Raw genomic sequence first — 26,788 nt, forward strand, 5'->3', positions numbered from 1 at the left:
GATTCCGTTGATTTCAAAAACCTAAAAACTTTGGAAGATGCTTTAGGAGAGCTCAGTCTTAGGGTTTTAGGGCTTGTTTTTTTGTTGGTGTGTTATGGGTTCTTTGGTGGGATTTTTTTTAAATTCAGTCACATTTCAGTTTATTTCTTTTTCTTACAGTCTCCTAAAACTGAGTCCAGTTCTCTTCAGTTTCTCCCAGCATGGTAGGCAGAATAATCAGCTTTTTTGTACCTTAGTTAATGCAACTCAGCTGTATTTCTGCTGCTCTAACATCCATTCTCTCCCCTCTATAGGCAGTTCCCTTTGAATTCATCTTTGCAGTTCCTCTCCTGTTGTTGGCTTCTGCACATTTGCTAATTTACAGAGACCTTCAGACTTTGCAGATTATGCAGATACTGGCAATCCCTCTCACATTACTGGGATATGAAGGTATGACGCCCAGTCCTGTTCCCATGAAAGTTGGTGCCAAACCTCCCATAAAATATTATGAGAACAGGACTGAGCCTCAGAATCTTCATTCCATTCTCCCTGATGGCAATTAAAATAACATTAAAATTAGAAACGGAATTAGCAGGTGCCAGACTTCTTGTTATCTTCCATCTTCTGTGTTTGGTATGACATTCTTCTGATAATGATTGCATTCACTGAGCTGATACATACAAAATGTGGATGCTCCAGACTTTTCATAGTGTGGAGCACATGCTAAGAAAAATTGAGGACTGCCCTTCAATGTACAGTCTGCCTTTCCATTTATAATGGCAAAGCACTCGCGTGGCAAAACCAATGCTGCATAGAGAGTTAAATACTGTTTGTGTCCTTTTACCTTTATTTGGTGTGAATCATTTTGTCTTTTTTTAAAATGTTAATGACTGTCTGAAGTTGTTCCCTTTTTCAGCCCCACCCTGCACTTCAGATAATTCTGCCCTTTGGAAAAACACTGATATCAAACACACTTCCTTTCAAAATGAAGTTGGATATATGCAAGTCGTTTCATCAGAACTTTCAATTTATATCATTACAGTGATACAATTATCATGGTGTTAGTATGCTGTAATAAATACAAGAGATAAAAACCCCAAAGTTTTACAAGATTATTTATGCAAGTGGTTTAAACCCAAAATCAGATGTGTAGCCATTTTGATGCGCTTACACACAGGGAAGAATTGCAGTGCATTGGGAGATGCTCGTCGTGATGCAGACGTGAAGGGCAGAACTGGTTATGCACTGGGAAGCAGCTGGGATCTCTTTTTTTCACATTTGGAAATCTGATGAATTTTCTGGCTTTCCCTGTCTTAATCCTGTAGTTCTTCTTCCTCTGCATTTCAAATTACAGAGCTGTGACGAAGGATGAGATGTTTCTCTGGATTATTGTGGTGGTAGTCAGGATCACTGGGTCAGCATGGGCTTCACCCCACGTCTCCAGAGCTGTGGGGGTTCCCCTCATGCTAAGCAGTGTCGGCAAATACAGTTTTAGCCAAGAACGCTTTTTTTTTTTTTTTTTTCCTGCTGCAGCATCCTTCTGGCTTTCCTTCCTAGTGTCTTTACTATATGATTTTTATAAACACAGGACAATTTCCAACATGCCAGCCCACAGTTAACATTGGTACAGGGAGCTGAAAAGACCATATTCTACACACACAACCTTAGAGATACATGTTAACAAAAAACCCTGTCCCTCCCATGCATGCTAAGAATACCATCAGCAAATGTCACCACAGTACGTTCAAGAGTTGAAAATTCTCTAGATAAATCATATTGGTAATTATGTTCTGTGTCTGTGGGCAGGGGTGGTTGAATAGCCCTAATTTGGAAAGTATTTGTTAGACTCTTCTGGAAAAAGTCAACTTCCAAGAAACAAGAGGGGCGTCACGAGGGGCATCTTGTAGAGGCCACATTTCAGGGACTAGGTAGGGGGTTCTGCATAGGTCATAGAAAATTAATGGATATAGGTAACAGCAGAATTTGGACAAAGGAGTTTAACCATTTGTACCTGCTTCTATTTCACAGCCAGTAAGAGACATGAATTTGGGAAAGTGTAAATAAATACAAAGCTGTATAAATACACAAGTTGTCCATTTGCCTTACTGGCTCAGTCATGCATAGTAAATATATATAATCCTCTAGTTCAGCTACTTCACTGTCACAGGATCCAGACTCACCACTAAAAAAATGGTCTTCCTCTAGGATTTGCCTTTTATTTTGTACTCCAACATTTTTTGCTAAAAAGCATTTACAGTCTTTTATGCAGCTGTGCAAAGAACAATGAACCATGTTCTATAGGGAAGAGGCTCTGTAAATTAACCCTTAAATGTGAGCTGATAAGGACCTACAGGACTTATCCTTAGAAACACAATGTGTGTGGGAATTTAAGAAATGCAAAGCAAGGGTCAAAATGAATTAGCTGCCAAGTTCTAAAATTACTTGTCTTCTTCAAATGTTTTGCTCTCTTCTTCCATGATTGTTTAGAACTTGCATAATTCCACAGTGTCACTGCTTTAATACATTCTTTATCTTTTTTATATACTTCAGCTGTGGAAGGCCATGGCTTCTATTGACAAAAAGGATGATTATGGTTAAAGTGTATTTATGGGCCTTTGACTTTGCCCCACCACTTGGTAACTGCAGCTGCATATTCACTTTCAGAGGTATAGCTAGTCATGAGAAAATAGCTTCAAGTATTATTGGTTACATTGACATTTTCACTTTGTAAATTATCATGTTTGAGAAATGCTGTCACTTACCTTCCTATTGGAAGTGTCACAACAAATGTCAGTCGTCAGAGCTCCAGGCGTACACTTTCCTTGATACCTCTGGGGCTGTGAGGGTCTGACATGGATGTTTCCATAAATCCACAAAATCTTTCACAGGAACCACTGAATAAGCAGGTAACCTACCTGCATTTTTGTAGAAACAAGCCTTAATGAGTAAAAGGCATCAATTTCAAGCCCATGTAATAGAAATGCACAGTGTCAGTGCTGTCCTTACGTGCCAAATATTCCTTAACATCTTTGGCCAGAGTGAAAAAATGGCTTCCTGATGGTACAGAATGGAAACCTCAGCAGTAATTCACATTCCTCTTCATGATTTAAAGGAAACATTCTCCATTAATTTGCTGCCCACTCCCTGACTTCCAAGTTGAAAAAGGAGCAGGCTCTCCAAGAGCTTCCCACATCTCTCCAGACAACTGGGCCAAGTATCCTGTGTTGTCTCTATCTTAAGGAATGCTGGGCTTCAAAAACATGGCAAGGGCTTTTTCTTTACTGGCTATTTAAAAGAACTAATTCACATTACCTTCCTCCTTACCTCCCTTGCACCTTACCAGTGAAATGAGAGAGCAGGTAAGAGCCTGCCTGGAAAGCATTATGTTTAACTGTGATAAGTCCATGGAACTTCAGGGGGTCTCATGGCTCATATCCTCCCAAGTCCTCTTTCTCCAAATGTCCTGCTGCTTCTCTCTTGGGTATGTCACTGCTCTTTGCACCTTCTATGCCAAGAATAAATTTTTTTTCCCTGTTCTCACAAGCATTTTGATTATCTAAGCAGTTCAGCAAGCAGTGGCAAAATAAAGAGTTTCCATGAGTTATTCCAAATGGATTGTGACTTTGATTTAATGATTGGCAACAATAGAGTTTAAGATTTTGCTATGTCAGCTACTGGATTAGAAAAGGAGTCATTCCCAGCACATGCCCACAGGAGCATCTCAGATGCAAAATGCATTAATCACTCCTCATGCAAGCTGAGTAAACTGGACTCTGCAACATGAGCAGAAAGCTAGCAGCATTTTCCTGATCAAGCACCACTGTCCCCAGCCCCAGCACTTGCCTAACTTTTAAAAGAACTAAGTTATAGAGACAGAGTGACTAAAGAAGGTCTTGACAAACCTCCCCTCTTCCTTTCAGGAGAGGATCACTAAGTGAAGTTGCCAGTCCCTGCAGAAAGAGAAAGGAAGAAGGGATTTTTCCAGCTTTCATCCTTCCTGCGATAAATCTCAGTTCCCATAAATTGAAGCCACTGAGATGATCTTTCCTCTAGTGCCAGGATCCCCAGATGGGTAAGTTAAGGTAGTCAAGCCAGTTTTGTCAGAATTGTCCCAGTTCAAATCACAGTCTTTCTTTAATTTGGTCAGGTACAAATCATACCTTATGGCCTGTATGAGATCTTACCTGAAGAAGTAAGAAATACATCCTTTGCCCCACAAGGCATCATTACAGTAATCCCATGGGGTGTCCTCTGTCTGTGAAGCATGTGGGCTGCTGTGAGCAACTATTAGCACCCTTCTGGCCTGTCTGCTGAGCCCATTAGTATTACCTAAGAGTTTTCATTCAGCCAACACTATTGACTTTCAGTGGCCAGTGAGTGCCTCTCATCTAACTCCTGTTCAGCAGAATGGGATGATCTCTGCTTAGCCAGCATCTCCCATCAGACACTGCAGTTAGGAATACACCTAGGGACAGCCTATCCCATCAAAAACCACCCCAGGCCACAGTTTTTCCTAGGTAACCATGGGCTAACATGCCAACCTGCTCCCCCTGTCCAGATGCCTGTCCAGCCCTCTCCTCTCTTCTTCACCAGCGTGGCCAGGGAGATGTCAGCTGAGTGGGCAGAGGCTGGGCAATGCAGGACAGTCACACCCTCTGCTTTGCCTGCTTTGGCATGATGACGTTATTTTCTGGGGCAGCAGGAAGATCTAGGGAGCACCCGTGGTTCGTGAGGGATGCAATCTCCAGTTTTTTCTGCTGCTTTGGGTGTATGTCTGTGTGGTAATCTGCAGTGTGGGGATTACCAAACTGACTCAGGTCGTGGGAAGCCTTATCCCATGACACTTAAAGGTCCCCACTGAGTCTGTGATAGACACGTTTAGGTCACAGGAGAACCTCTTTCTTCACCAACCAGCAAACCAGTTTTTCTCCTAAGGAAGGACTCTTCCCATTTATCCCAACCTTCTGCCAAGTGATGAATGGACTCCTGCTTACTTTATCCTGACAGTCATCCCCTTTGTCGTGTGCACTGGCTAACACCTCTGAAATTCTGGCACTCAGCAGTTTGGATGCTTTGGATTGTTTTTTTCAATGAGATAACACAGCCTGGCTATGATCTCCTATGGCTGCAAACCTCCAGCCTCATAGGTGCCCTCCCACTGTGGGATCTTCCTGCCTTGCTGTGCAGAGCAAAGAAGGGAGGTCACCCTTTGGAAACTGCCTTCTGTTCTTCCTTCTCATACTGCATACAGCAAAATTATTGTCCTTCCACTATGGTCAGGATGTCCTGTGGCTGCAGGGCAGGAAAGATTTGCCTCTTAGCCATGAAACCAGATTTACTTGGGTTGTAGATTATTCTCCACCTAGTGAAAACAGCCAGGAAATTTGTTTTGGACTATGGAGTTCAGCTTCTCTATTACAAAATTTTCAGCCACTCATCTTGACTGGGATTTGAGAGGTAGGAGAGAGGGGAGAGACCATCAACTGAATGGAATCACTGAAGTACTCCTGACATAAAACATGAGAAAAAATCCATATGAAAGCCAAGTAAAAGGCAGGCACAAAGATATGTTATACTGTGCTCTGGTTATCAATGTGGTCTTGTGCCAGCAGGATAGGAAGACTAGAAAAAAGGGACAGGCAGGTATGAAATTGGATTGGCAACCATCAACAACATAACCAAAATGGACACTTAATAATATATAGAAGAGCTGACTCAGATTTTGATGCTGTCTTTTAATTTAGGATCGATGCCTGTGTAGATTACATGGCACATTTGCAGGAGGAGTTCTCATAGAATGTAGATGTTAATAGAGCAGGATAATTACTTCTATTTTGTGCCAAGCCAAAAGCCACATTATGGAAAGGTTTTAAATGCAAGCTTAACAAAATTATTCAAATGCAGAAATGAGAACAGGAAGGTTGATTGGTGTGTAAAGGATGATTCACATCTAACTCAGACTGCTTCCTTTTTTATGTGAGTTGCCTTAAATTTAACAAAGAAAATCCTCTAACAGTAGTTTTCAACTTGGGCAGGTGAAAGCTTCAGCTATTGAAAAGCCATTGGTCTCCTGCACAGAAAGAATATGTAAATAGTCCTCACTGGGAATTTTGGAGGGCAAGATCTGCTGACACTTAGCCACGTCCCTCTTTGGTGTTTCCTTGGTCTCCCTGCAGAAGATGGGGCTGCTGAAAGCAAGCTTTTTTCTGGGCTCTTTCCCTGTGCCACAGGGCTGGTGCATTGCCCTGAGGTGCTCAGGATGTGAGGGGGAAGCAGGGTGCCTATGAAGCCTTTTAACTCTTCACAAGAATAAACATTTCTGTTTAACTTCCAGAAACCCTCTTCCCTCAGGGGAAACTGCTGCTTGTTTCTCTTTTTCCAGTGGATGTGAGAGCAGGCCTGTTATTACTGGCACTCCCTTCCCATGGATGCATTTTTCTTGGTTTAAGAGACTCTGAATTTTTAAAAGGAAAACATGAGACTTTTTTGTTAAAGTATTTTATGTGAGCAGAGGAGTTTTCTGCATACATTTTATATCATCAGGGCCTTGAACATGAGGGGACTTCTTTCCCCAGTACTTGATATACAACTCTGCTCTTTCTTCAGCCATGAAATAACCACATCAATGAGAAAATAAAAGTCAATTCCTACCTATAAAACTAATAGTAAATTTGCAAAACCAGAGTGCAAGGCAGAGCTAAATAGCTGCTCTTCCCCTGTTTTTATGAGAGATGAGTCTTGCACATAAAATCCACATCCCATTTGTAAGTAGGAAGGAGAGCTGCAAGGCACAGACATCCAGAAGATTTTGGGTTGTCAGGTGCTTCTGTGATGTTTCCAAGCATGGCCCATAGCCTACCAAGATCATCCTTACTCAGCAGCCCAAGACCCAGCTGCTGAAACCATTTGAGAGTCTCACCTTCTGGAGAGATTCTGCCTTCTTCTGGGGTGCAGAGCCATGGCTGACACAGGCAGTTGCTGAGTCAGCAAAAGGATTGAGATTTGTGCCTCCAACACCTGTGCCATAGGCCATGCTGTGAGCTATGAAGGAGCAGAAAATATTTTCTCATCTTGATGGTTTGCTGCCTAGAGTCTTGCTCTGTCAAATAGTGCCAAGACCTACCCTTCCACTTCTGCTATTCCCTCAAGGACCTGATTTTATTTTCCTTTTCTTCTATTAAAAAAAAAATTGTCCTAAAAACAGTCTTACTGAAGTAGATCCAACTAAAGCCCAAGAGCCCAAGCTCTGAAACATCCAAATTTCCCCCCATCTTTGAGGGCATTCAGGTCCTCCCTGTGCTAAGGGCTGGGGCTCTGAGTCCATCTCATGTGGTAGAGCTCAGAGAGGTAATCAGACCAGCTTTTGTTTCACGTGCCTCTGTGGCTTTGTTGTGACACAGATGTACCTCCCATGTATCAATCCCATTGGGAATGCAGAGGTCTTCCAAACTCTTTTGGGAAATCACACATCCACTTGGCTTCCTTGCCCAGTTTCCCAGTCTAAGCCCCGAGAGCAAGCGTTCCCTGGGACTTTTCCTTAAGGGACTCTGTGGCATGAGGCAAGAAGGGGTTTTGAGAAAGAAAACTTTACGAGCTACATATGTGTGAGCTTGATCTGTCCTCTTTCCCCTTTCTAAAATCAGGGTGGTACTTTAACCTTGGCATTGGCTGGCTAGGGTACAGGCTTCCAGGCTGCTCTGGAGCACTGCAAGTTCTCATCTAGAGCTCTTGTCCTGCAGGTCACAATCTCCCAAGGAAAAACCTTGGCACAGAACACCCTGATCCCTGTGGGCCTGGTGGAAAGTTTGCACTAATTGAAAGAAAAATTGAAAGAACATAGCGAGGAGGGAGCAAAGGAACTTACTGAAGAGAACAAATCCTAACATGTACAGGTTACTAATTTTAAGTAGTAATTCTCACATTACTTAGTGCTCAGGGGCAAAATTCATGCTGCCCAAGATACTTTCCTAAGTTTGCAATGCATGGCATTTGCAACAGAGTAAATAGGTACATTTTAACACTTTTTATGTCCACAAAGATGTCTCTGTAACCCATACCATATCAGATATTCACAAGGCAGTAGCATGATATGGGAATACATTTGAGTGTTGTAAAGTAGATCCCAGAGGAGACCCATTCCTGCTGTCTCTCCCTGAGGGGTCCAGGCTGCCATTACAACCACATTGAGCAAGAAGCAGGAGATGTCCATTAACCCCTTAATTAAGTGCTGAGATGGCAGTCACAAGTCAGGGTGTTTCCAGAAGAGCCAGATGAACAACTGCAAAGAGCAGGAATCCCATTTGAACCCCACAGGGCTGTGGACAGTACCTGTGGTAACAGCACTGAGTTTAGATGCAGCTTTCCACTTCTGGAACTTAAAGAAGCTGATGGTGATTAACCAGCTAAATTTGCAATCAGGAGGCAGAAATTTCTGTTTTGAAGCATGGAGGAGGCAACTTGAGTGCCCCAACATCAAGAAGCTGTCAGCACAGGACAAGAAGACAGGCTTAAGGTCACCTTTGCCACAAGATCACTCTGGTTTTATCACAATTCCTTTTCTTTGTTTCCCAGTTACAAGCAAAATGTGATTATAAATTCTGCTGCTGTCTGTCCTGCCAGAGCTGTGTGCTGCAGGAGCCACAGTGGGGTTTATCCTAACTGATTTCTTTGCCAATGCTCACACTCAGAGATGTCAATAGATGGTGATTGTGTATGAAGCTGTTGTTTTCAGCATCTTCTCCATTGCTCCCACCAGCACACCAGGGGGACAAATGACATTGCCAACCTCCTCAAAGAGTTTGGTAGAAGAACACAAAGTCACTGAGCTGCTCTGCCCAGTCATGGCCACAGGAGTAGCTAAGGTTGTTCTCTCTTACAAGGACTAAAGGGTCCTGAGGCAGAGGTGTTCCTTGGCCCAATGGGTTGCTTTGGCAGGTGAATGGTACTTGGGTTGGTCACCTGCACACTATGCTGCAGCAGCTGCACACCTCAGCTGAGCAATCTATACCCAGATCTCAGCCATCCACTGTTGATCATAGCCAACACAGCATCCCATAAGAGGAAACTCTGGGGGAAAAAAAAAAAAATGATGTACAGAAGAACAGTAGAAATATAGAAACGTTATCTAGAATTGGACTTTCAACGTCCCTGGCTCATCACAATCCAAGTTCTCTTGAAGTCCTCACCAACAACCTCTCTCAGCATTAGCAGAAGCTAAATGTGTGGGAAAGAAAAAAACCAAATATCTCAAAAATCAAATTGCCATGCAAACTAGAAGGCAAAGAATATATTGCATGAGATAAATCTCCTTGTATAGAACTGCCAATGTGCAAAAGTAAAACCAATTCATTTTCTAACAAACATCAGTGCAAACTTCAAGCAACACTGAGCTTTCACCTTTGGTTCTTTTCTTCTCCCTTTATTCTTTCTTCCCCATTTTCCCATCTAAATTTCATTTTGGTAAATATTTCTCTCTGTTGCTCAGATAACCGTGTCTGATTGCAGAGACTTGAAGCATAACCGATGATGAAAGACGACCTGAGGGATATCAGAGTGCACACACCACAGGGGCGTGGACATAAATCCCTGAAATATGCTGGCAGTATGACCAGAGTCGTTCTACCTGTAGGTTAAGTCAAGATAAGAACTTGCCTGATGGTTGCACACACTGGATTAGGCAAAGCCAATCCTTCATGCTTGTTAAAAATCCACCAGGACTGTTGGCTTGAGATGGAGCTGACCCTGCAGGTTGGGGAAAGAAGGGAGGTCTGAGCCTCACATGTCTTTTGACACAAAATTTGATGGTGACTATTCCAATGGTGCACTCCCAGCTGGGAGAGTGGGAGCAGAGGGTTAGCTCTGCCAGACAGGACCAGTGGTTTTGCCCCAGGTGGGCTTTTCAGGTCCTCCTGCACCTTGCTCAGGGGCGCTTCTGCCTCTTCACAGCAGGCTTCAGTGTCACCTGCAACACAAAGTTGCTGCTGGGCACTGGTGGCAGTGGGGGTGGTGGCTGCCACTGGCAGCAGCCAGCCATCTGGGGGATTACATAAAGCCAGTGGAACACAGTGAGGCATGAGGTGAGTTGATGACTAATGGCCTCACACTGGCCTACTTAGAGCCAGGGCAGCTTTGCTACCTGCTTCTCTGGTGGGTCCCCACAGCACCGATGGGTAGGGGAGAAGGACAACCTCTTCCTGGAGTGCAGGGCAGGGGTAAAAGCCTCACCTTACTAAAAGATGCTGAGCAGTGTTTGCCCATTCATATGTGAGGAAGGCTTAGATTTCACAGGAAAGAGATAATCAGAAAATACTGCTGCAGCATGCGATCCAGCACTTCTTGCACTTCTTCCTCAGCAGCACCTTCATACAGAACGTTCTTAAAAATTAGTTACAAATACCAAACAAAAAGGCACGGCCATGCTATGCTGTTCATGGGTTTGCAGGATTTTATGAGTGTTGACTGATGATAGATATCCTCTTTGAAAAGTCAGGGCTGCTTGTGTCACCTGGAGAGTGCAAAGACCTCTGCAAACAGCACAGCAAGCAGAAGAGGTCAAATCAAAACTATCTCCCACATTATTAATTCTGCCTTAATCTGCATTATTAATTCTGCAGATTGTGTATAGTGGAAATAAAAATTCATCTTAAAGTAGCCAAATGCTCTATTATAAAGAGCTAATTAAAAAACCCTCCCAAACTATTAACAGCAATCGAAAGTGCTCTTGACAATGAAAGCTGGCATGTTTTTTACCCCAGACCTCTGACTCTCAGATACTGGCAGTACTGGAGCAGTGGTAGGTGTGTGCACCCACTTTCCCATTGCATGGCTCCTCCAGCCCAGGCAGGGTCTGTCCTGCCCAAACACAGCTGGACTGTGCATATCTCTCTGTGGATATCTTGTGAGTTTGAGAGGCTCAGGTGTCAAAGAGAACTCCCAGTGGAAAGTTATGGCCATAGACATGTTATTTTTAACAGTTGAAAGCTATTTCATGTTTAACCCCTCAATTCACCTCTCCTGTCGGGTCTATACCTCTGGCACTAATGCAGCTATTTGTTCAAGTGTTTAAGCTTTCCTTGCTATCAGTCAGCTCAGGAGCTGTAAACACATTTTGGATCCATAATATCTTGCTCTGCATCGGGTGTTAAGATGTCATGGGACAACTGCTGGGTCTTTTCAGACTTTTGGTTCCATTTTTATGCAGAAATTCTTTATGGTGAGGCCATTGATTGGCCTGTGCAGCAGGGCAGCAGCAGGCATCTGCTGCCAGCAGTGACACAGTGGAGTGCAGGGCTCATACTCCAGAGAAAAGGGAAGGGAGTGCTGCTCTAAATGGGGCCACATTTGTGCCACAGCAGCGGGTATGCACAGGGAGGGAAGATTTTTTCCTTACAAACGTGGGGCCAGGGCCTTGGCCATAGCTTGCAGCTGGCAGGGAACATGCAGCTCCTGGCTCAGGAAGAGAGCAGGGAATGGAGGATGACTCACAGCCCAGCCCAGTCCTCCCTCCCCGCCAGCGACAAGTGCTGGGCAGCAGATTTCAGGGAGGAAGAGAAGGACAAAGCCACTCATCATCCACTCCTGTGTTCTCCACTGATTCACTCTTTGCTCATCTAGACGGCTGAAAATAACAGCATGCAAAAGGAAGGGCAAGAGGTGCAAGCAGCCCAGGTGGGAGGTCTGAGAGTGCCGGAGTTTGGCTGGGGTCATCACTGAGCATGGTGTGGGCTGCTCTGGCATGGCAGCAAATCAGTCTGAGGACTGGCAAAAGGCACACATTACCTTCACTCCTCTTAAAACAGAAGTGAGCATTGATGTGGTGTGATTTAATGGAGGCTGAAGATGTTTGCATGAATTAACTGGAGAGTGGGGTCCTGGTCTGGACATGACACTTGCAGACCTGGACAAAGTGAGAAGCATTCAAGGAGCACAAGAATCAAGAGAGTTATACACCAAGGGATTCACAATTAAAAACATGGCTCATTTAGTCCAAGGAAAGAATATTAGGAACAGAGATGGAAACAATTCTCTAACACGTAAAGCCTTCTTGAGGAGATGATTGTTTTATATTATCTGTGTAGACAGAGATATGAAGAAATCGATTTTCCTTCTGCAACAAAGAGTGCTTTGACAACCTACTAGGGAACATTTCCAAGATGTACAAGGTGTGGAGTGTGGGGAGAGGCTGGAGAATCCCTTTCCAGAAAGATTTTTCAGGAGTGCTTAGACAAACCTCACTGTGATACTTCCCTGCACTGAGTGCCTGTGCCAGGGGTCCGGCATGGCTCCCTGGCAGCAGGGTGTCTCAGTGCAGAGAGGGAACCCAGCAATCCTGCCAGGTCTCCTCCTGGTTTACATTTTGTTGGCTCAAACATGGCAGTAAGTATTCTTGGCAAGAGTTGGGACTTGGCTTGAACAAGCATTTGATAAGATCCAAAGAGCTAAACACAGATTACTGCTCTATAAGAAAGTGTTGAACAGCAAATATGCCCCACTTTCTATGATCTAAACCATATTAATTCTCCAAGCACAATTCATAACACATCTGGAGCCAACTATTTCCATCTACTTATAGACAGTGCTAAGTGAGCTACTGTTTTAATTTTGCTGAGCCAGACAGAGATAATACCCCCAGGAAACAGTTTAAGTCTGTAAAAAGTAAAAATGACAGTGTAAGGTTGCTAAGTGATAACGATTTGCAAAACATAAATACTTACGCAAAGGAAGTGATTAATTCAGGACATTATTTATATATCACTACTGTAATCTTTTCAGCTGCAACCCATTATGTACCCTTTATCTCACAGCATACTCACTTTGTTTTACAACCAATCCTTTTAATCTGCCCGATTTTTTCAAATTTACATCTTTAATTTACCCGGCCTTTTGCCTGCTGTAGCCATCCACTCTCCGTGGAATGACACCCATGGACCCATTACACAGAGGATCGGACATTTGCACTTGGACACCAAAGAGTTTCAAAGAATGGTTCCAGTACCAGTGTGTTGCATTTTAGGCCATAGGAGAGCGGCGAAAAGGATAATGCAGCATAGTTCCTCGTGCAATGGAGAAGCAAAGAGAGAGAGAGAGAGCTTTATTTAAAGAAACATTACTTTTTATATAGGGTAGTACGTGAAAAACAAAATAGAAAGGACTCATTGGTCCAAGAAGGCAACACCTCTTTGAAAACATGCTTTCTGCAAAACATCACAAGACACTCACACAGCTCTCACGCACCCTGCAGGTGTATAATCATTGTTATAATTTCTTGTCCTTGAGCAGCTTGAAAAAGGGCTTCAAGGCTGCTTTTTCCCTGTCCCACCAGTATCCAATGACACCAGTATACCGTCCAACATGGGTGGCTGAGCAAATCTCCATTTGTCATCATTCATGGAGGAGTTAGATGATGAGATGAGAGATGGTGCAGATTCCATCTCCTGCAAACATAGCACCTATCTGTTATTTATTAATTCCTGCATGACAACATTCTGCCCTTTTGCCTTAGATGAAGACATTGGAGATGAGAGGCTGTAAATCTAAGGTGGAAGGACTGATGCTTGCAGGACAATGAAGAGTGTTGTCACTAATTTAAATATGTCTACTATTTATACTGTCTTAAATTCAGTGACCAAGGAACAGCATGCCGATCTTCCATGGGAATCTCTCTCCCAGCCCTTAAATGCCAAATTGCTGCTCATGGAAATGAGAAACACAGGAGCTCCCGAGCTCCTTGGTTCCTTTAGTACTTACCTCAGACAAGGCCTGAAAGTTTGCTAATTTTTGAAAAACTGCGATCTTGTCAAAACCTTCATTTTGTTTTATGACAGTGTTGTCATTTTAGTGTCTGTATGATGTTGTTTACCCTGTAAAATGATGACTCCTGAAGCAGATGCATCTTGCAAAGAATGAGCATGGCCAGCCCATGGCATCCCCAGCTCCCTGCCCAAATGATGGGATTGACTGACTCCTCCTTGCTCACTGCTGCCTTTAAAGTGACATGAATCCACTGACAGCAACCTTCACCAAGGCTGCTTCCAATACTGATTCCTATCATATCTCTAAGGAAGCATTGAGGTGACCTTCCATAAAATCAGGAAAGGGCAGTAAAACCCGCTAGTCGGTACCTATTTACACTCTCCTGGTTTTGCAGATTTTTTTCTGATGTTCCAGCAGCCTTTCCCCACTAGTTTCACATCCATGTCCTGTTTCCCTCTTCTGTTCTTTCATCTGTCACAGCCTCAGTGTTGACAGTGATTTGTCCTTCCCTGGTTATTTCAACACGCCTGTGTCTTGACTTTATTTCCTATTTCCTTCACAGCTTCCCGTTTCTAAAAGTTATAAGTGTCTGCTCATGTGATTTCTTCATTATTTGTGCAATGGGGATGTCCCAGTAGCCTTGGCTTGCTCATATCCTTCTGGAAATTATCATATTATGTATTGTTTGTGTAGCTTTACTATGTTTCCAAAATGCCCACCACCATTCTATCTTGGATTGCTTCCTTGAATATTTGTCTTGATGTTTACAGTAAGTTTGGGGTTGGATTTTTTTGTCATTTTGGTTTGGTTTTTTTCCTTCTTTGTACAATGACCTAAAATGCTCCCAAAAAAACCCCTTTGGAAACCACCTTCTAAGAGCTAGACTCTACTTATTGTGATCAAATGTCACCCCACCTTTATCTTCTTCTTGGTCTCTTTAGATAAACTGATTTGTGGCTGCATGAGCATTGGGTGTACGCTTATATTAAGCATTAGGCCATGTTGTATGTTTTAATTGTTTCTAATTTGCATGTTTATAGGGATCAAGGATCTCTGATTTGTACTTACTATATCTGCATCATCTCAAAGAGATGTGTATCAATCCTTTCCTCAAAGAACTCAAAGACCTCTGCAACTGCTCTAAATAACTTGTTCAGTTGCTTAACTTACATTTAGGAAGACTTTAAAAAAAATCTAAACTGTGGATCAAACTCTCCTGATACCTGTATTTGCAGCTAGAGCGAGCTTTGAAACAACCTTGTAAACCTTATAAAAACTTGAAAAATATTATTTAATCTATTTCATAAGCAGTGAGCCCAGGAGTGTAGGTAAGTATGTGAGGATGGGCTCCATGCCCACAAAAAGGAACAAAGCTCAAGACCAAGCAAACAGTTAAAACAACTGTCAGCCAAAATAATGGGAATCAGAAGGAAGAGATGTGGGAAGCTGTGCAGCAGGTGATAAATCTGCTTGGTCTTGGGCTGACAGGGGATTGGAGCCCAGTCAAGATTTTTTAATTTGCCATGCTCAGGGCTGAGAACATAGCTTGAGTAAGTGACCTCTGCCAAGATGCCACCCTAAGATCAGGCTCCTGTGTAGCTCTTGCAGCCATTCCCTCTGCCATCTCCAATCCTCTTCCCTGGGGAGGGTGCATGACCCAGAGCACTGCCAGCCTCCACCAGGGAAAAATGGGAACACAAAAGATGGAGTTGAGCACTAAGGAGGCAACTGGAAAATGAGGGAGACTGTAAGGGACCTCCAAACAGCATGGATTAATAAAATTAGAAATATAGGGTAGTAGGGCAGGAACTGTATAAAGGTACAAATGAGAGGGGGAAAAAAAAAAAAAAAAAAAAAAAAAAAAAAAGGGGGCTGCTAGGAGAAGGCACAAAGCACAAAGCAAAAAGAACCTGAGTGGGCCAAGACCATTGCCTGTCTTCTTGGGCAGTGGAGGGAGATGCTGACACAGATCTCAGGATCCCCAGTGCAGCCTCTCTCAGTCTGGGCTGTGCTTAGAGTATTGTTCAGCCCTGTGTTATCTGTTGTGCTGTATATGAGATTATTGCCAGAGGTGAAAATATACTGTCATAAAATTCTCCCCTAATAAATTTCCCTTCATTAAGTCAGCTTGCACTATAGTTTCTCCACCAGTTATTGTGGCTTTCCCAGGTATGTAAACTGGGGATTTTAGCCAAGGGTGGAATTGCGTGAATTGTAGCTGGTTCCATTCCAAACCTTCACAAAAGTAGAAGCATATTTTAGGTATTTCATAATTTCCTCACAAAATGAATAAAAAAAAAGAGGAAGAACTGTTGCAGATTTGCCATAAGAGCTTTCTCCAGGTAAAATTGTTGGATATACCACTAAAAAACACGTAAAAATAATAGTTAAATTAACAAAAATAGTAAGGTCTCCTTGAGAAAACCATGACTGGAAGGACAATATTTGCCAAACAGGCCTGAAAACAATTTAAAATGTATCCCATTGCTGAAGAATAGAAAGAAAGAATATGAAGTGAGAGCTGGAGGGAATGAGGGCTCAGAAAAGATACATCAATGACCACATCCAACATACATCACCTGGATGGGGTCTCTGCTTCTCAGAGAGGATGCAAGAAGTTGAAAAGGCAACAGGCAGGAGCCAGGTGTTGAAAGAGCTGCCCTATGAGGCTAAAAAAGGATTATAATGTCCCATATTACAGGGACTGTGCTGGCCACAAGGGTCCTGCTTCTACTGCCCTGTGCCTTCCAGATTCAAACATAAAATCCCTGTGGTCCAAAAAAGCCTTCTGCCAATAGCTTTGTTTTAAGGCTCACAGAGCAGTTGATCACCAATGATCTCAGCAAGCACCAAGCTGACAGATAAATACTGAGTCAGATGTGAAACAGGGAGCAGCTTCATCTCAGAACCTATCATGAGATTAAATTGGAGAAGTCAAACATTGCTGTCAACAGAGAGGATTAGGAAAAGGCTGTGTTTGGCACTCCTGCACCTGCAGCATGCAGCACTGTCCTGGGAGGAATGTGAGTCAGAGGAGTTTCTATCAATGGGCATCTGGGCTGTGCCTGTGGAACTGCAATGGGAATGGCCAAACACACCCTTGAGACGCCAGCCATGATGAAACATGGTCCAGATGGCCAGACCCAGAGTTTGGATCCAATCTACTGAGTGAAAATAATCAGTATTCTCCACAAAGAGTCTGCTTGTAGAGGCTGGAGTGGGAGGTTGGTACAACATCTGGTTGTACCAACAGTTAACCAGCAGTTAATCCCCAGTGTGTAGCTTTGAAATTAAAGATGATCATCTCATCAGCTGAGAAGCATCAGTAATAAAGGGTCACCAGAAGAAACTAATGTGGAAAGAGAGGTGGATGGTAAATGCACAATTCAAAGGAAAGCTAAGAAAACAGGAAAAAGAAAAATACAATGAAGTATAGAATATACCCACATGGCTACATGAGCTTGGAAATCATGCAAAGAATCATAAATTAAAAAAAAAAAAAAAAAAAAAAAAAAAAAAAAAAAAAAAGGCTAGTAAGTAAGAGAGAAACTTCTTGAGGAAATGCACACTAAAAGGATAAGAAGCAACCAGAATAACACAGTTCCAGTGCCACTATTGAAAAAAAAGCTCACTGGGTGTTGCCAAAAGCAAGAGACAGCTATGGTGTTAATGCTAAACAAACCACTCTTCCCATGGTAGCTTGGTTTTGTTTAGTTCTGGTCTTTGTGCTTTCCTGCTATAAACAGAGTGATCATGTGTTGTTCTAGAAGTGTCTCAACATTGCTTTAATTAAGCAGCTTACAAATTATCTATTTTTAAAATTATTTATAAATCATAAGCATGGTCATGTTAAAGTCCTCCTTGTAGGCTCTAACGTCCATCTACCTTTTAACACAAATTTCAGAATCTTTGACATGGCCATCGGAGGGAAGGTCCTGCAACTGTACATTTGACAAAAGAGCCCCCGTGCTGCTGACAGATGAATATTTACCTCATGGGAAATTCTCCAGCTTTCCTCAGACTATTGAAGTAATGCCATCAGGTAGATTGCAGCTGACAGTAACCCACATCACTGAAAAAGCTGCAGCAGGGATTACAGAAAAGAGCTTGGATCAGCACAGCACTATGGCAGATGGATATCAGCTATCACAGGTAAACTATTTTGGAAGTAAAACATTTATTTTATAGGTGTATAGTCCAAGTTTGTTAGCCTGGAAAATGGGTAAATGAGGATGGGCTGTTAACATCCATTTCCAGCTCTGCAACAGGCTGTGGCTGGCTTCCCAGGAGCTGGGCAGACTGGCCTATACAGGCAGTACAGCCAAAAGCCCTTTGCTACAGAAACAGGGCAGCAAGCCATGCTGGAGGCCAGCACAGACTGACCTGGCCTAAGAACCCCAGGAGTGTGGGCAAGGCTGCCCACATGGCTGGTTACTGACCTGCACCAGCACAGCTAGCAGCGTGTTGGAGCAAAGTCTTTTTGGTGACAGACAGGAAACTCACCCACAGCTCACAGGAGAGGCAGCTGGAAATCACACTTTGTTTTGCTCCTCACAGGCATGGGGACAGGACTGCCAACAGGGTGGACATGGCAGTAACTACCCAAGGCTACAGTCAGTGGCCACTGTCTGCACAGTTGTTCACAGCACATTTTATGGCAGCACACTCCAGAGGAGTCTGGACTGTAGTTTTTAAGAAGAGATCTGAAACCAAAAGCTATATTCAGATGCACTAAGTACTGTTTACAAAATACAACAAACATGCACCTACCTCCTTCTACTGATGATTAAATATGTTTGCATTATTCCCTACCTACTGGTTTTCCCTTTTTACAAACTATTAGGGTACTAAGATCAGATTATCTGCATCTTCATAAGAAAAATTGTATTCTCTCTTTTCCTTTCCAGTTGTATCCTTATTTTTAATAGCTTTTGTTTTGTAAACAACACACTGGAGTAGTATGAGATGTCTCAGCAATTGAAGCTACATTCAGACTTCTGTAATCACCATTTACTATGCACTGATAGAGATATTGATAGAGGGGAGATGATGTTTGTAGTTAACTTTTCTTTCTAAAGAAGGAAAATCAAAAGCAAATGGAAACATTTCTGGTTTGTAGAAGTACAAAATGTGACTGCGTGCTTCTCTATAAACTTCAGTACAACATGGACAACAGGCACTGCTCATTCCATGAAATCACTTGGCTATTTAATTTGCTGTCTTCAGTAGCCCGTGTGTTTAAAATGGCACAATTACATCTTTCCATTAATGGCACAATTACATGTTTCCATTACTGCATGGCTTTAAAATGGCATTGCTGAGTAATATCAGAAAATCTGGTTTTGTGATTGCAAGGTGCTCTGGAATGTGGAAAACTATACGCTTCTGTGACTGCTGCCTTTGTGTAATGCTGGCAATTCCAGAAATATGTTTTTAACTGCACACAAATACTTTCTATATTACTACTAAGGACTTAGTATGCAGATTTCACCCATGAAATAGGGCTTATTAAAAAAAAACAAGTTCCACATCAACATAGCTTGCAGTAAAGTTGACTCATAAACAACAACCTCATTTTTTTCAGTAATATCAGAGTCACAGGGAGGATTTTGCAGCCTCATCACTTTCTCCTTGGGCTGCCAACAAATGCCTCCATTGTATTCCTTAGGAACATTACCTGTTTAAGCAGACCAAGAACAAGTAACTGGTGAAACTTAGGTACCATTATGATATTGGAAAAATGAGTGCAAGACCTGATGTTAAAGTTTAAACACATAATGAATGAAAATAAGGGTTTTCATAGTGTTTTAAATTACAGAGCCTTTTTAATGTTTTCTATTGGAAAACACCTCCATTGTGATGACACAGAGGTGTTGGACCCTTGTGGAGGCCTTGGGCAGTCTGTTAAAACTGCAACGGTGTCATAATCTAGGCTTAAGCTAAACAGATCAAACGTCCAGTTTAGGGCAAATTTACAGCTCTTATTGTATAGAGTCTTCTAGAAAAAGTTCAGCATAAAGCTTTCCTGTATCCACATAAAACTATGGAATTAACTTTTCCATGTTAGGCTATATTCTACCCACAGATAAAAGGAAACAAGTTTCCGGATGATTCTGCATCTTACACATCTCTGCTTCTTGTGAAAACAGATGTGAAATCCAAGTAGCTGGAAGGAGTCTACCAAGCTGCATGTTAAAATCTCCATTTCACACGCATATTCAAGAAGAAATCTCATATACACTGAGTATTGTTTTATTCCAAGCATCTCTCCATTTAAATGTGTGGTGAAGAGCAATCCATCCTCTCAACCCCATGGAGCATTTCTTTGAATATATTAAGGAAATAAGTTATACTGCTCCATAGAAAACAAGAACACTGCTTGTTTCTTATGACCTCCCATTTATAAGAGAAGCAAGAGGTTTGTGTAGCCTTTCTAGAGAAGAAGGTTCTACCCAGAAAATGAACAGATACCAGTCCATGGTAACTTCTCTAAGTATGTGCTCTGAGCTCTAAGCTGCAACCCTGCTTAGCTCTGAATAACATGCTGAAGGGAGGAACTCCTTTCTCTTTCTGAAATCACAGAAAAGAACAGAATGAAATCTTTGGCTGTTGGCTTGGTACATACAAAGCCTTACCAAATCAAATGTGAGTTTTCCCCTGGCATCAGTTTTTGTCTTTCCATTCTGTAAGAGTGCATGCACACACTCACATTGAAGCTTGAAGGAACAAAGCAGAAGAGCAGGCAGCTAGAGCAAACATATTCATTTACACTTGTTTGCTCTAACTAGGTCCAAATGAATTTGTGAAAAACTCCCTTTGGGCCTGGTAGGCTGCTGAAAGCAGAAGTCCATTTGGTTTTCCTCCTGATACTTCCAGTAATTGTTAGGTTCACATCTGCTCGACTCCTCTTCTCATGGAGAGCTCCAGTCTTCCTTATCTCCATCCCTGCAAGGGTATCACAGTTACAGGTTCTCAAACACCTTTTTGTAACTCCATATTATGGCAATGCAATCCTGACATAGAACTGGCAGCAGATCTCATCTTTTAAGAAACTGAGACTGACAATAATATCGCTTTGTCTCAAAAGGATTTTTTCTGTTTTTATACAAGCACCACAAGCACTTCTGCTTCCCTAATGAAGCAGAGTTCACTCTTTGCCTAAAAGATGGTATAGATAGGATAACACAGTTTAATACCATTCCAATTACATAATAGTGCAATCAGAAAAATGCTCACATTTTAACTTTCAGACTTATCATGACTTAACAGAATAATAGGGAAACAACTACAGAATAAGGAAAGTAAATTAATAAAGCTGCTTTGCAAGCTGCAAACTACTCCAATATACTCAGAGAGATTTAGGAAACAAAAGTATTGGAGATTTCCCTCAGTGAAGCAATTGAGTATTTCCCTGCATCTGTCTTTTCTTCCTATCACATATCACAGATGGTTTTGTTTCTAATGGCATTAAATCAAAGGCTTTGGTATGAACATACTGGACACTGCTTCAAATAAGCAGCTGTACCTTACAGTAAAATACATGCAGTAAGGAAAACAAATATCAAATTGGTGAAAAAGAGAAAAACACAGTGCAATAAAGTTTTCCTTAGAAAATTCTATAGGTGTAACATGAATAAAAAAATAAAGGCTTTTAAAATATGTAATTGCATAAAAAAGAAACCACAAGAAAAATTATTCCAAAACATCTCAGAGTTTACCATAAAATAGTTACTTGAACATTTAACTACTGCTCATTCTGTTGATGACCTAACAAAATAAATATTTGACTGTGTCTGGAGCAACATTTCTGATGCAAAATTATCCAGAATCAAATAAAACTCAAAATCAGAAAATGCAAACCAGGAGGAAGCTTAGCTGGTCTCTGCTGTAATCTCCTGCTCACAGCAAGTCTGAGGTCAGACCAGGCTGCTTAGGCCTTCATCCAGTCAGGATTTGAAAACCTCCAGGTTGGGAGACTACACCACCTCTGTGGACAAGCTGCCTCTGTCTGACTAATCCTCATGGTGCAAAAAATGTCTCCTGGTAGCTAGAACTCCTATGCAAATGTCAGCTAAAATACAGTTTTTGTCAAGAATCTTCCCCTCCTCAACTTACAGCTGTAAACCTGTGTGGGAGCTGATGCTCCAAGGTGAGATCTGCTGTAACTGTGTGGAGCAGCTGCTCACTGTACAGAAGTCCTCTGTCTCTAAAGCATCAATCACACTGGAGCACACAAGTTAATAACTTCCTCATTAAAATATTTTATTAACAAGCAAATAATAAAGACAGCAGCAAATATTTCATGACATGATCAAGTTTTAAAAAATCTCAGGGTAAACAGAAGTACCGCAAGCTAATTAGTTATGACAATATCATATGCCCACAAAAAAAACTTGTCAAATCTTGAAAGTAATCAGAACCTTCTTCAGCCTTGTCTGAAATGCAAAACCTACACAAAATAAAGAAATCAACCTCATAATTAATTTACTAGTGATTAGTAAGGCCTCAGGAGTGAGGACTGACCTCTCAGATATTTAAATGCAGATTGGACCAGTCACTGTGGCAATAAAAAACAAAAGAAACATGAAAATTTTAAGTCTTGGGATAAAGTAATAATTTGAGTGTACAAATTTCCTGTTCACTCCACTGATTATAAAGAAGCACATGCCAACTTCTGCACTATGCCTCCCATCCTATGTTTTACATCCAGAGATGTGTTCTTGGCCCACCACTTGTGTCAAGCAATACAAATTATCTTACATCTCTTTTACTGTGACCTTAGTACAAATAAGTGGGTTTGGTATATCCATGCAGACATTTCTGCTAAGCTCAAAATGGTAACTAGTAAAGTTACAGCTTTACTAAACAACAGCTTGTGTACTGCATCCTCTATAAAAAACACATGAGAATTAGCAGAATGACAGCTTAAAACTTCTGCATCTGTACTGTGAAGCTACATGACCAGCTAGCACAAATTCAGAACTGCATAACTCAAGCAGGGTGGGTGCAATGCACAGTTCAAGTTATTCCTACTATCTGCATTAACAGTAATGTCCCAAGATTCCAGCTAAGATCAACTATATTACAGAGTACAGATGTTCATAATAACACTTTGCAGTGGACCAAAACATGCCACTGCAGCACCTGAGGTTAATCCTACTTCCAGATGTGTCCTGTGTTTTTCCTGTGGAGGTGGTGTATCCCCTGAGGGAAGGACAGCAGTAATGCTACACCTAAGTCACTGCATCTTTCCTTCTGTAGGGGACCAAAAGAGCAAATCTCAGAATCATCAAATGGCTTGGGTTGGAAGGGACCTTAAAGATATCTAGTTCTTACTTAGGTATCTGGGTTCCTTCAGCTACAGCTGTTACATTCACTACAGCTGAGTCCTAAAGAAGCAGATCTGGCTTCAACCAGTCTATAAAACAGACGTGGCAGCAGAGAGGTGAACTGGTTTCCCAAGATCATTCATAAGGTCGTGGAGAAAGCCCAAACAGATGCACTATACCATACTGTTTCCCAAACCAGCTACTAACTACAGATCTCTTATTTCTCACAGACAAGTCATAAAATCGGGCACATACGCAGCGATGCCAAGAGCCAGCATCAAACATCAGTGAGCAAAGCCATGGGCTCTCAAGTGCATGGTCTTGAAGACCAAGTAGGTCTCTGGTAAGTCATACAGAACCAAGGGGAGGGGATGAAGGGGGAATTCTGTTCTATTTACTCACTTTTAGATCACTGTACAGGTACAGAAGTGCCGACGGGAGGAAAAGGAGGAGCAGTTCTTTTCCCTACATTGTGAAACAGTAACAGGTATGAACTGAAGTGACCCTTAACTGCTGCTGAGGTCTCAGTTCACTATCGTGTGAATCCACACTTTGCTCAATACAACCTTCTCCTATTTGCAGTCACTGCTTTACAAATTAACCTCACTGTCACAGTGACTGGTGGGGGAGGGCTTATTTTCTCCAGTGACAAACAGCTGATGTTTGCCTGTTTCAGATTCCTGCATTAGCAAATATTGTTCAAGTGCTGAATTCCTAAACAAGTTGAAAAATGCATTATTTAAAACATGATTGTGTTCCTGCATTGCACAATATTAATGTTGCTAAAGCTACTTAAGACTTACACATCTAATGCATTTGTATAGTAATTTGATAAATTTTAACTGAACTTTTTAATAACTGTTTCTAGTCATTCATGAATTTGGCAAAATTTGACCAAATGTTTCATTGGTCTCCGTGTGCTTATTATCATTGGCTGCCCATTCAGTCTTCTCTTCTACATGACCAAAAATTTCTGCTTTTTTATGAAGATCTGCTCTTCATTTGGTCTCTCCTGTTAGAAAAGGTGCACCTCAGTCAGATTTCATTTGTGTTTTCAGTTTGGCAAGACCGGTGAGACATTCATCTCTCCATTTTCTCCTGGCATCCAGGACTTTTGGAACAACTGGAATTTTTTCAGACAGTGCCTGGAAGAGAAAATTTAAGATGACTAAATTTCACATTCTGAGTTTAAAGCTTTTCACCAGCATTCTTTTCTGGCTTTCCCTGTGTCAGACCAAGTCACCATCCACACAAACTATAATTTAGGCTATCACAAGAAATGGGTCACTGATTCTTTACATGAGTAACTGGAAAGGAACCAACATGTACGGGAATAAAAATGCTCTCCCACTTGGATAAGGTTATCCTGAATGTGGCAATGAATGCCACAGAAATAACTGTGACTACAGAAATAACAAAGCATCAGCCTCTTCCCTCATTTTGCTCCACACAGTCACTGTCTAGTCTCTTTGATAATAATCTTTTATTAAGTAGAAAGGAGACAACCTGGCCATTTATGTTGCTGAAAATATGTTCTGAACCAGATTCCTGTGTGTGGTTCCCCATAAATGCAGTGAGGGATATCATGTTTATGAAAACATTTTATCTTAATAATACCAGTTATAATAAAAACGACAGGGGAAGATACATAGCAAACTCAGGGAAAAAAAGTATTTCTGAGTGCACAACCAAAGTTGTCTTAGAAGTGCCAAGGAAAAAAAAGTTGTTTTCAGAGTGCAGATAGAGACTACAAGGTCATCTTTGCCAAAATAGGACCTGAGGTCTTAGGCTTAAAAGGCAAGTGTTGAGAAACTGAGTAAAACCTGGACCTGCTACCAATGACTGGCAAGCTGCAGTCACTCCAGAAAAAAAATTAGTGGGAGGGATGGAAGAATAAGATAAGAAATATTTAATGATTTACTCTAACAGAGGATCCCTGCAAGCCCATCTTTGGCACTGAAGACTGGAGACAATAAACAGACACAGAAGCAAATGTTGAAGTGGAATCCAGCCTTCTATGAAGAAAGCCAAACTATTTCATACTGATTAAAAGCTTCTGATGGTGAATGATTCCAAAATTATAATTGATCATTATTATAAGCAGTCTATGTTATTTAAGGATAAAAGAATACCTTTCCTCAAAATGCATTAACTAACAGGAACACAAAATGCTCTCTTCCAGACAGGCAACCTCTACACATGTTCTTTAGTGAATCATTAAAAAAGGCACCTTTGAGGAGGCAGTTATGAAATTACTATACTTCAGTTGATTCCTGTGGTCATTCAAAATGACTAGTAGTGAGTAGAAACAAATTCTGGGCTTAGAAATGTTAATACATAAACTAGATCCCAATCCAGAACAGCACTTAAACACATTTTATCTTTAAATATGCAAGTGACCTTACCAGACTGCTCACGTTCTTATCTTAAACAATGTATTTGCACACATTACAAACTAGAACTCTGGTTTGTAAAGTATCAAAAGAACACCCAAAAGAAAAAAAGCTACAGGTTTACACAAGAAGATGGAGTAGGAGGATGACACAGGATGAATATTCATGTAGGAAAGGAGGCAGAGCATAATATGATAAGAGGAGGGAAGAGGTAAGGAATAGCATGGAGGATTAAATGTCAATAACCCACAGTTGTTAGCAGCTGACTCATCAGTCTAGTTATAATGCCACTGGTAATAATGTGACTGCTAGGTCACTTTCCCATGATGTATTGTCCAAGTGCTTTCAAAAGGGACTCACAGGCATGCTGTACTGATCTTTTCCCTTAAAGTACACATTCACACAATAAATACAGACTACAGATACCTCCAGCAATAAACTGAAACAGTACAAATGTTAAAATAAAAACTAAAGCTCTTTATTCTGAATGTCACTGTTTTTCTCAACTCTGTATTTACCTGATTGACTTTCTGTGCAGTTTCACCTGAAAATTCTGGAACTGGCCCAAAGGTGTTCAGAACAAGTCTCATTCCTTCAGCGTATCTTTCACAATAATTTGAAACACCTGAAAGTAAGAGTGCAAAGTTACATTTCAACAGAAATTCCTAGTTAAAGTCAGGAAGGCTGCTTAAGCTTTGTCTTAAATGAGAGACCCCAAAAATGGTCTGCTCTTATGATTAACACACCTAACTGTCATCAAGGAAAAATGGATTCTATCCACTCCATTTCCATTAAGATTATTTAGGACATGGGTGCATTGCAAAACCAGTGAATGGCACACACCAGCAGGCAATGCTATGTGAGGGTGTAGTGCATGACCATGAATATACCCGTGCTGTGTTCCTTGTGACCAGAAAGCTTCCATGACCAGGAAATGAGGAATGCGCTCTCACCTCTCCTCCCAGTCAGTGTGTGCTGTATCTTGAAGCATTTCTGTCATTATTTTTATTTATTAACCTGCAGTGTATCAAGAACAACATGGCTCAGGGAAAAGCATCAAAGGCATGGAGATACAGGTGGCCTCCAGTGAAGGAAATAGGCTAAAGAAGGAACAGATGGATCTTGCAGATCAGTATCTTGCAACCCCTGATTGGGGTTAGAGACAGGGACTTGGCTTTTTAACCCTGTCTGATGGATGAGCACTTCCAGGGGGAAACAGGATTCACCTGACTAAGTGAAGAAAAGGCATCTTTGCCAAAACTCTGGCCCATCTGGTGAGAAAATCTTTGTATCAGGAGGAACTGAGGTGTGTGGGGATGGCTCAGACAACTGGAG

The 26,788-nt window shown here is 41.7% G+C and overlaps 1 protein-coding gene and 2 long non-coding RNA genes across 3 annotated transcripts in view; 2 read left to right on the plus strand and 1 right to left on the minus strand.

Annotated features, from left to right (window-relative positions):
* Positions 1–1,056, plus strand: part of LOC130266071 (uncharacterized) — a 1,381-nt gene extending 325 nt beyond the window's left edge. The window contains exons 2-3 of the long non-coding RNA XR_008842740.1: positions 160–203; positions 294–1,056. This is a non-coding gene — a long non-coding RNA (uncharacterized LOC130266071). The remainder of the gene's footprint in view (positions 1–159; positions 204–293) is intronic.
* LOC130266012 (uncharacterized) overlaps positions 1–17,883 on the plus strand; it is a 25,170-nt gene extending 7,287 nt beyond the window's left edge. The window contains exons 3-4 of the long non-coding RNA XR_008842728.1: positions 3,900–4,051; positions 17,636–17,883. This is a non-coding gene — a long non-coding RNA (uncharacterized LOC130266012). The remainder of the gene's footprint in view (positions 1–3,899; positions 4,052–17,635) is intronic.
* Positions 17,884–21,968: 4,085 nt separating this feature from the next.
* CRYL1 (crystallin lambda 1) overlaps positions 21,969–26,788 on the minus strand; it is a 49,810-nt gene continuing 44,990 nt past the window's right edge. The window contains exons 7-8 of the mRNA XM_056515487.1: positions 25,972–26,078; positions 21,969–24,205 (exon numbers count right to left, since the gene is read on the minus strand). Of these exons, the coding sequence (XP_056371462.1) occupies positions 24,092–24,205; positions 25,972–26,078 (221 nt within the window). The 3' untranslated portion in view covers positions 21,969–24,091. The remainder of the gene's footprint in view (positions 24,206–25,971; positions 26,079–26,788) is intronic.

The sequence above is a fragment of the Oenanthe melanoleuca genome, chromosome 1 (assembly GCF_029582105.1).
Source record: "Oenanthe melanoleuca isolate GR-GAL-2019-014 chromosome 1, OMel1.0, whole genome shotgun sequence".
NCBI lineage: Eukaryota > Metazoa > Chordata > Aves > Passeriformes > Muscicapidae > Oenanthe > Oenanthe melanoleuca.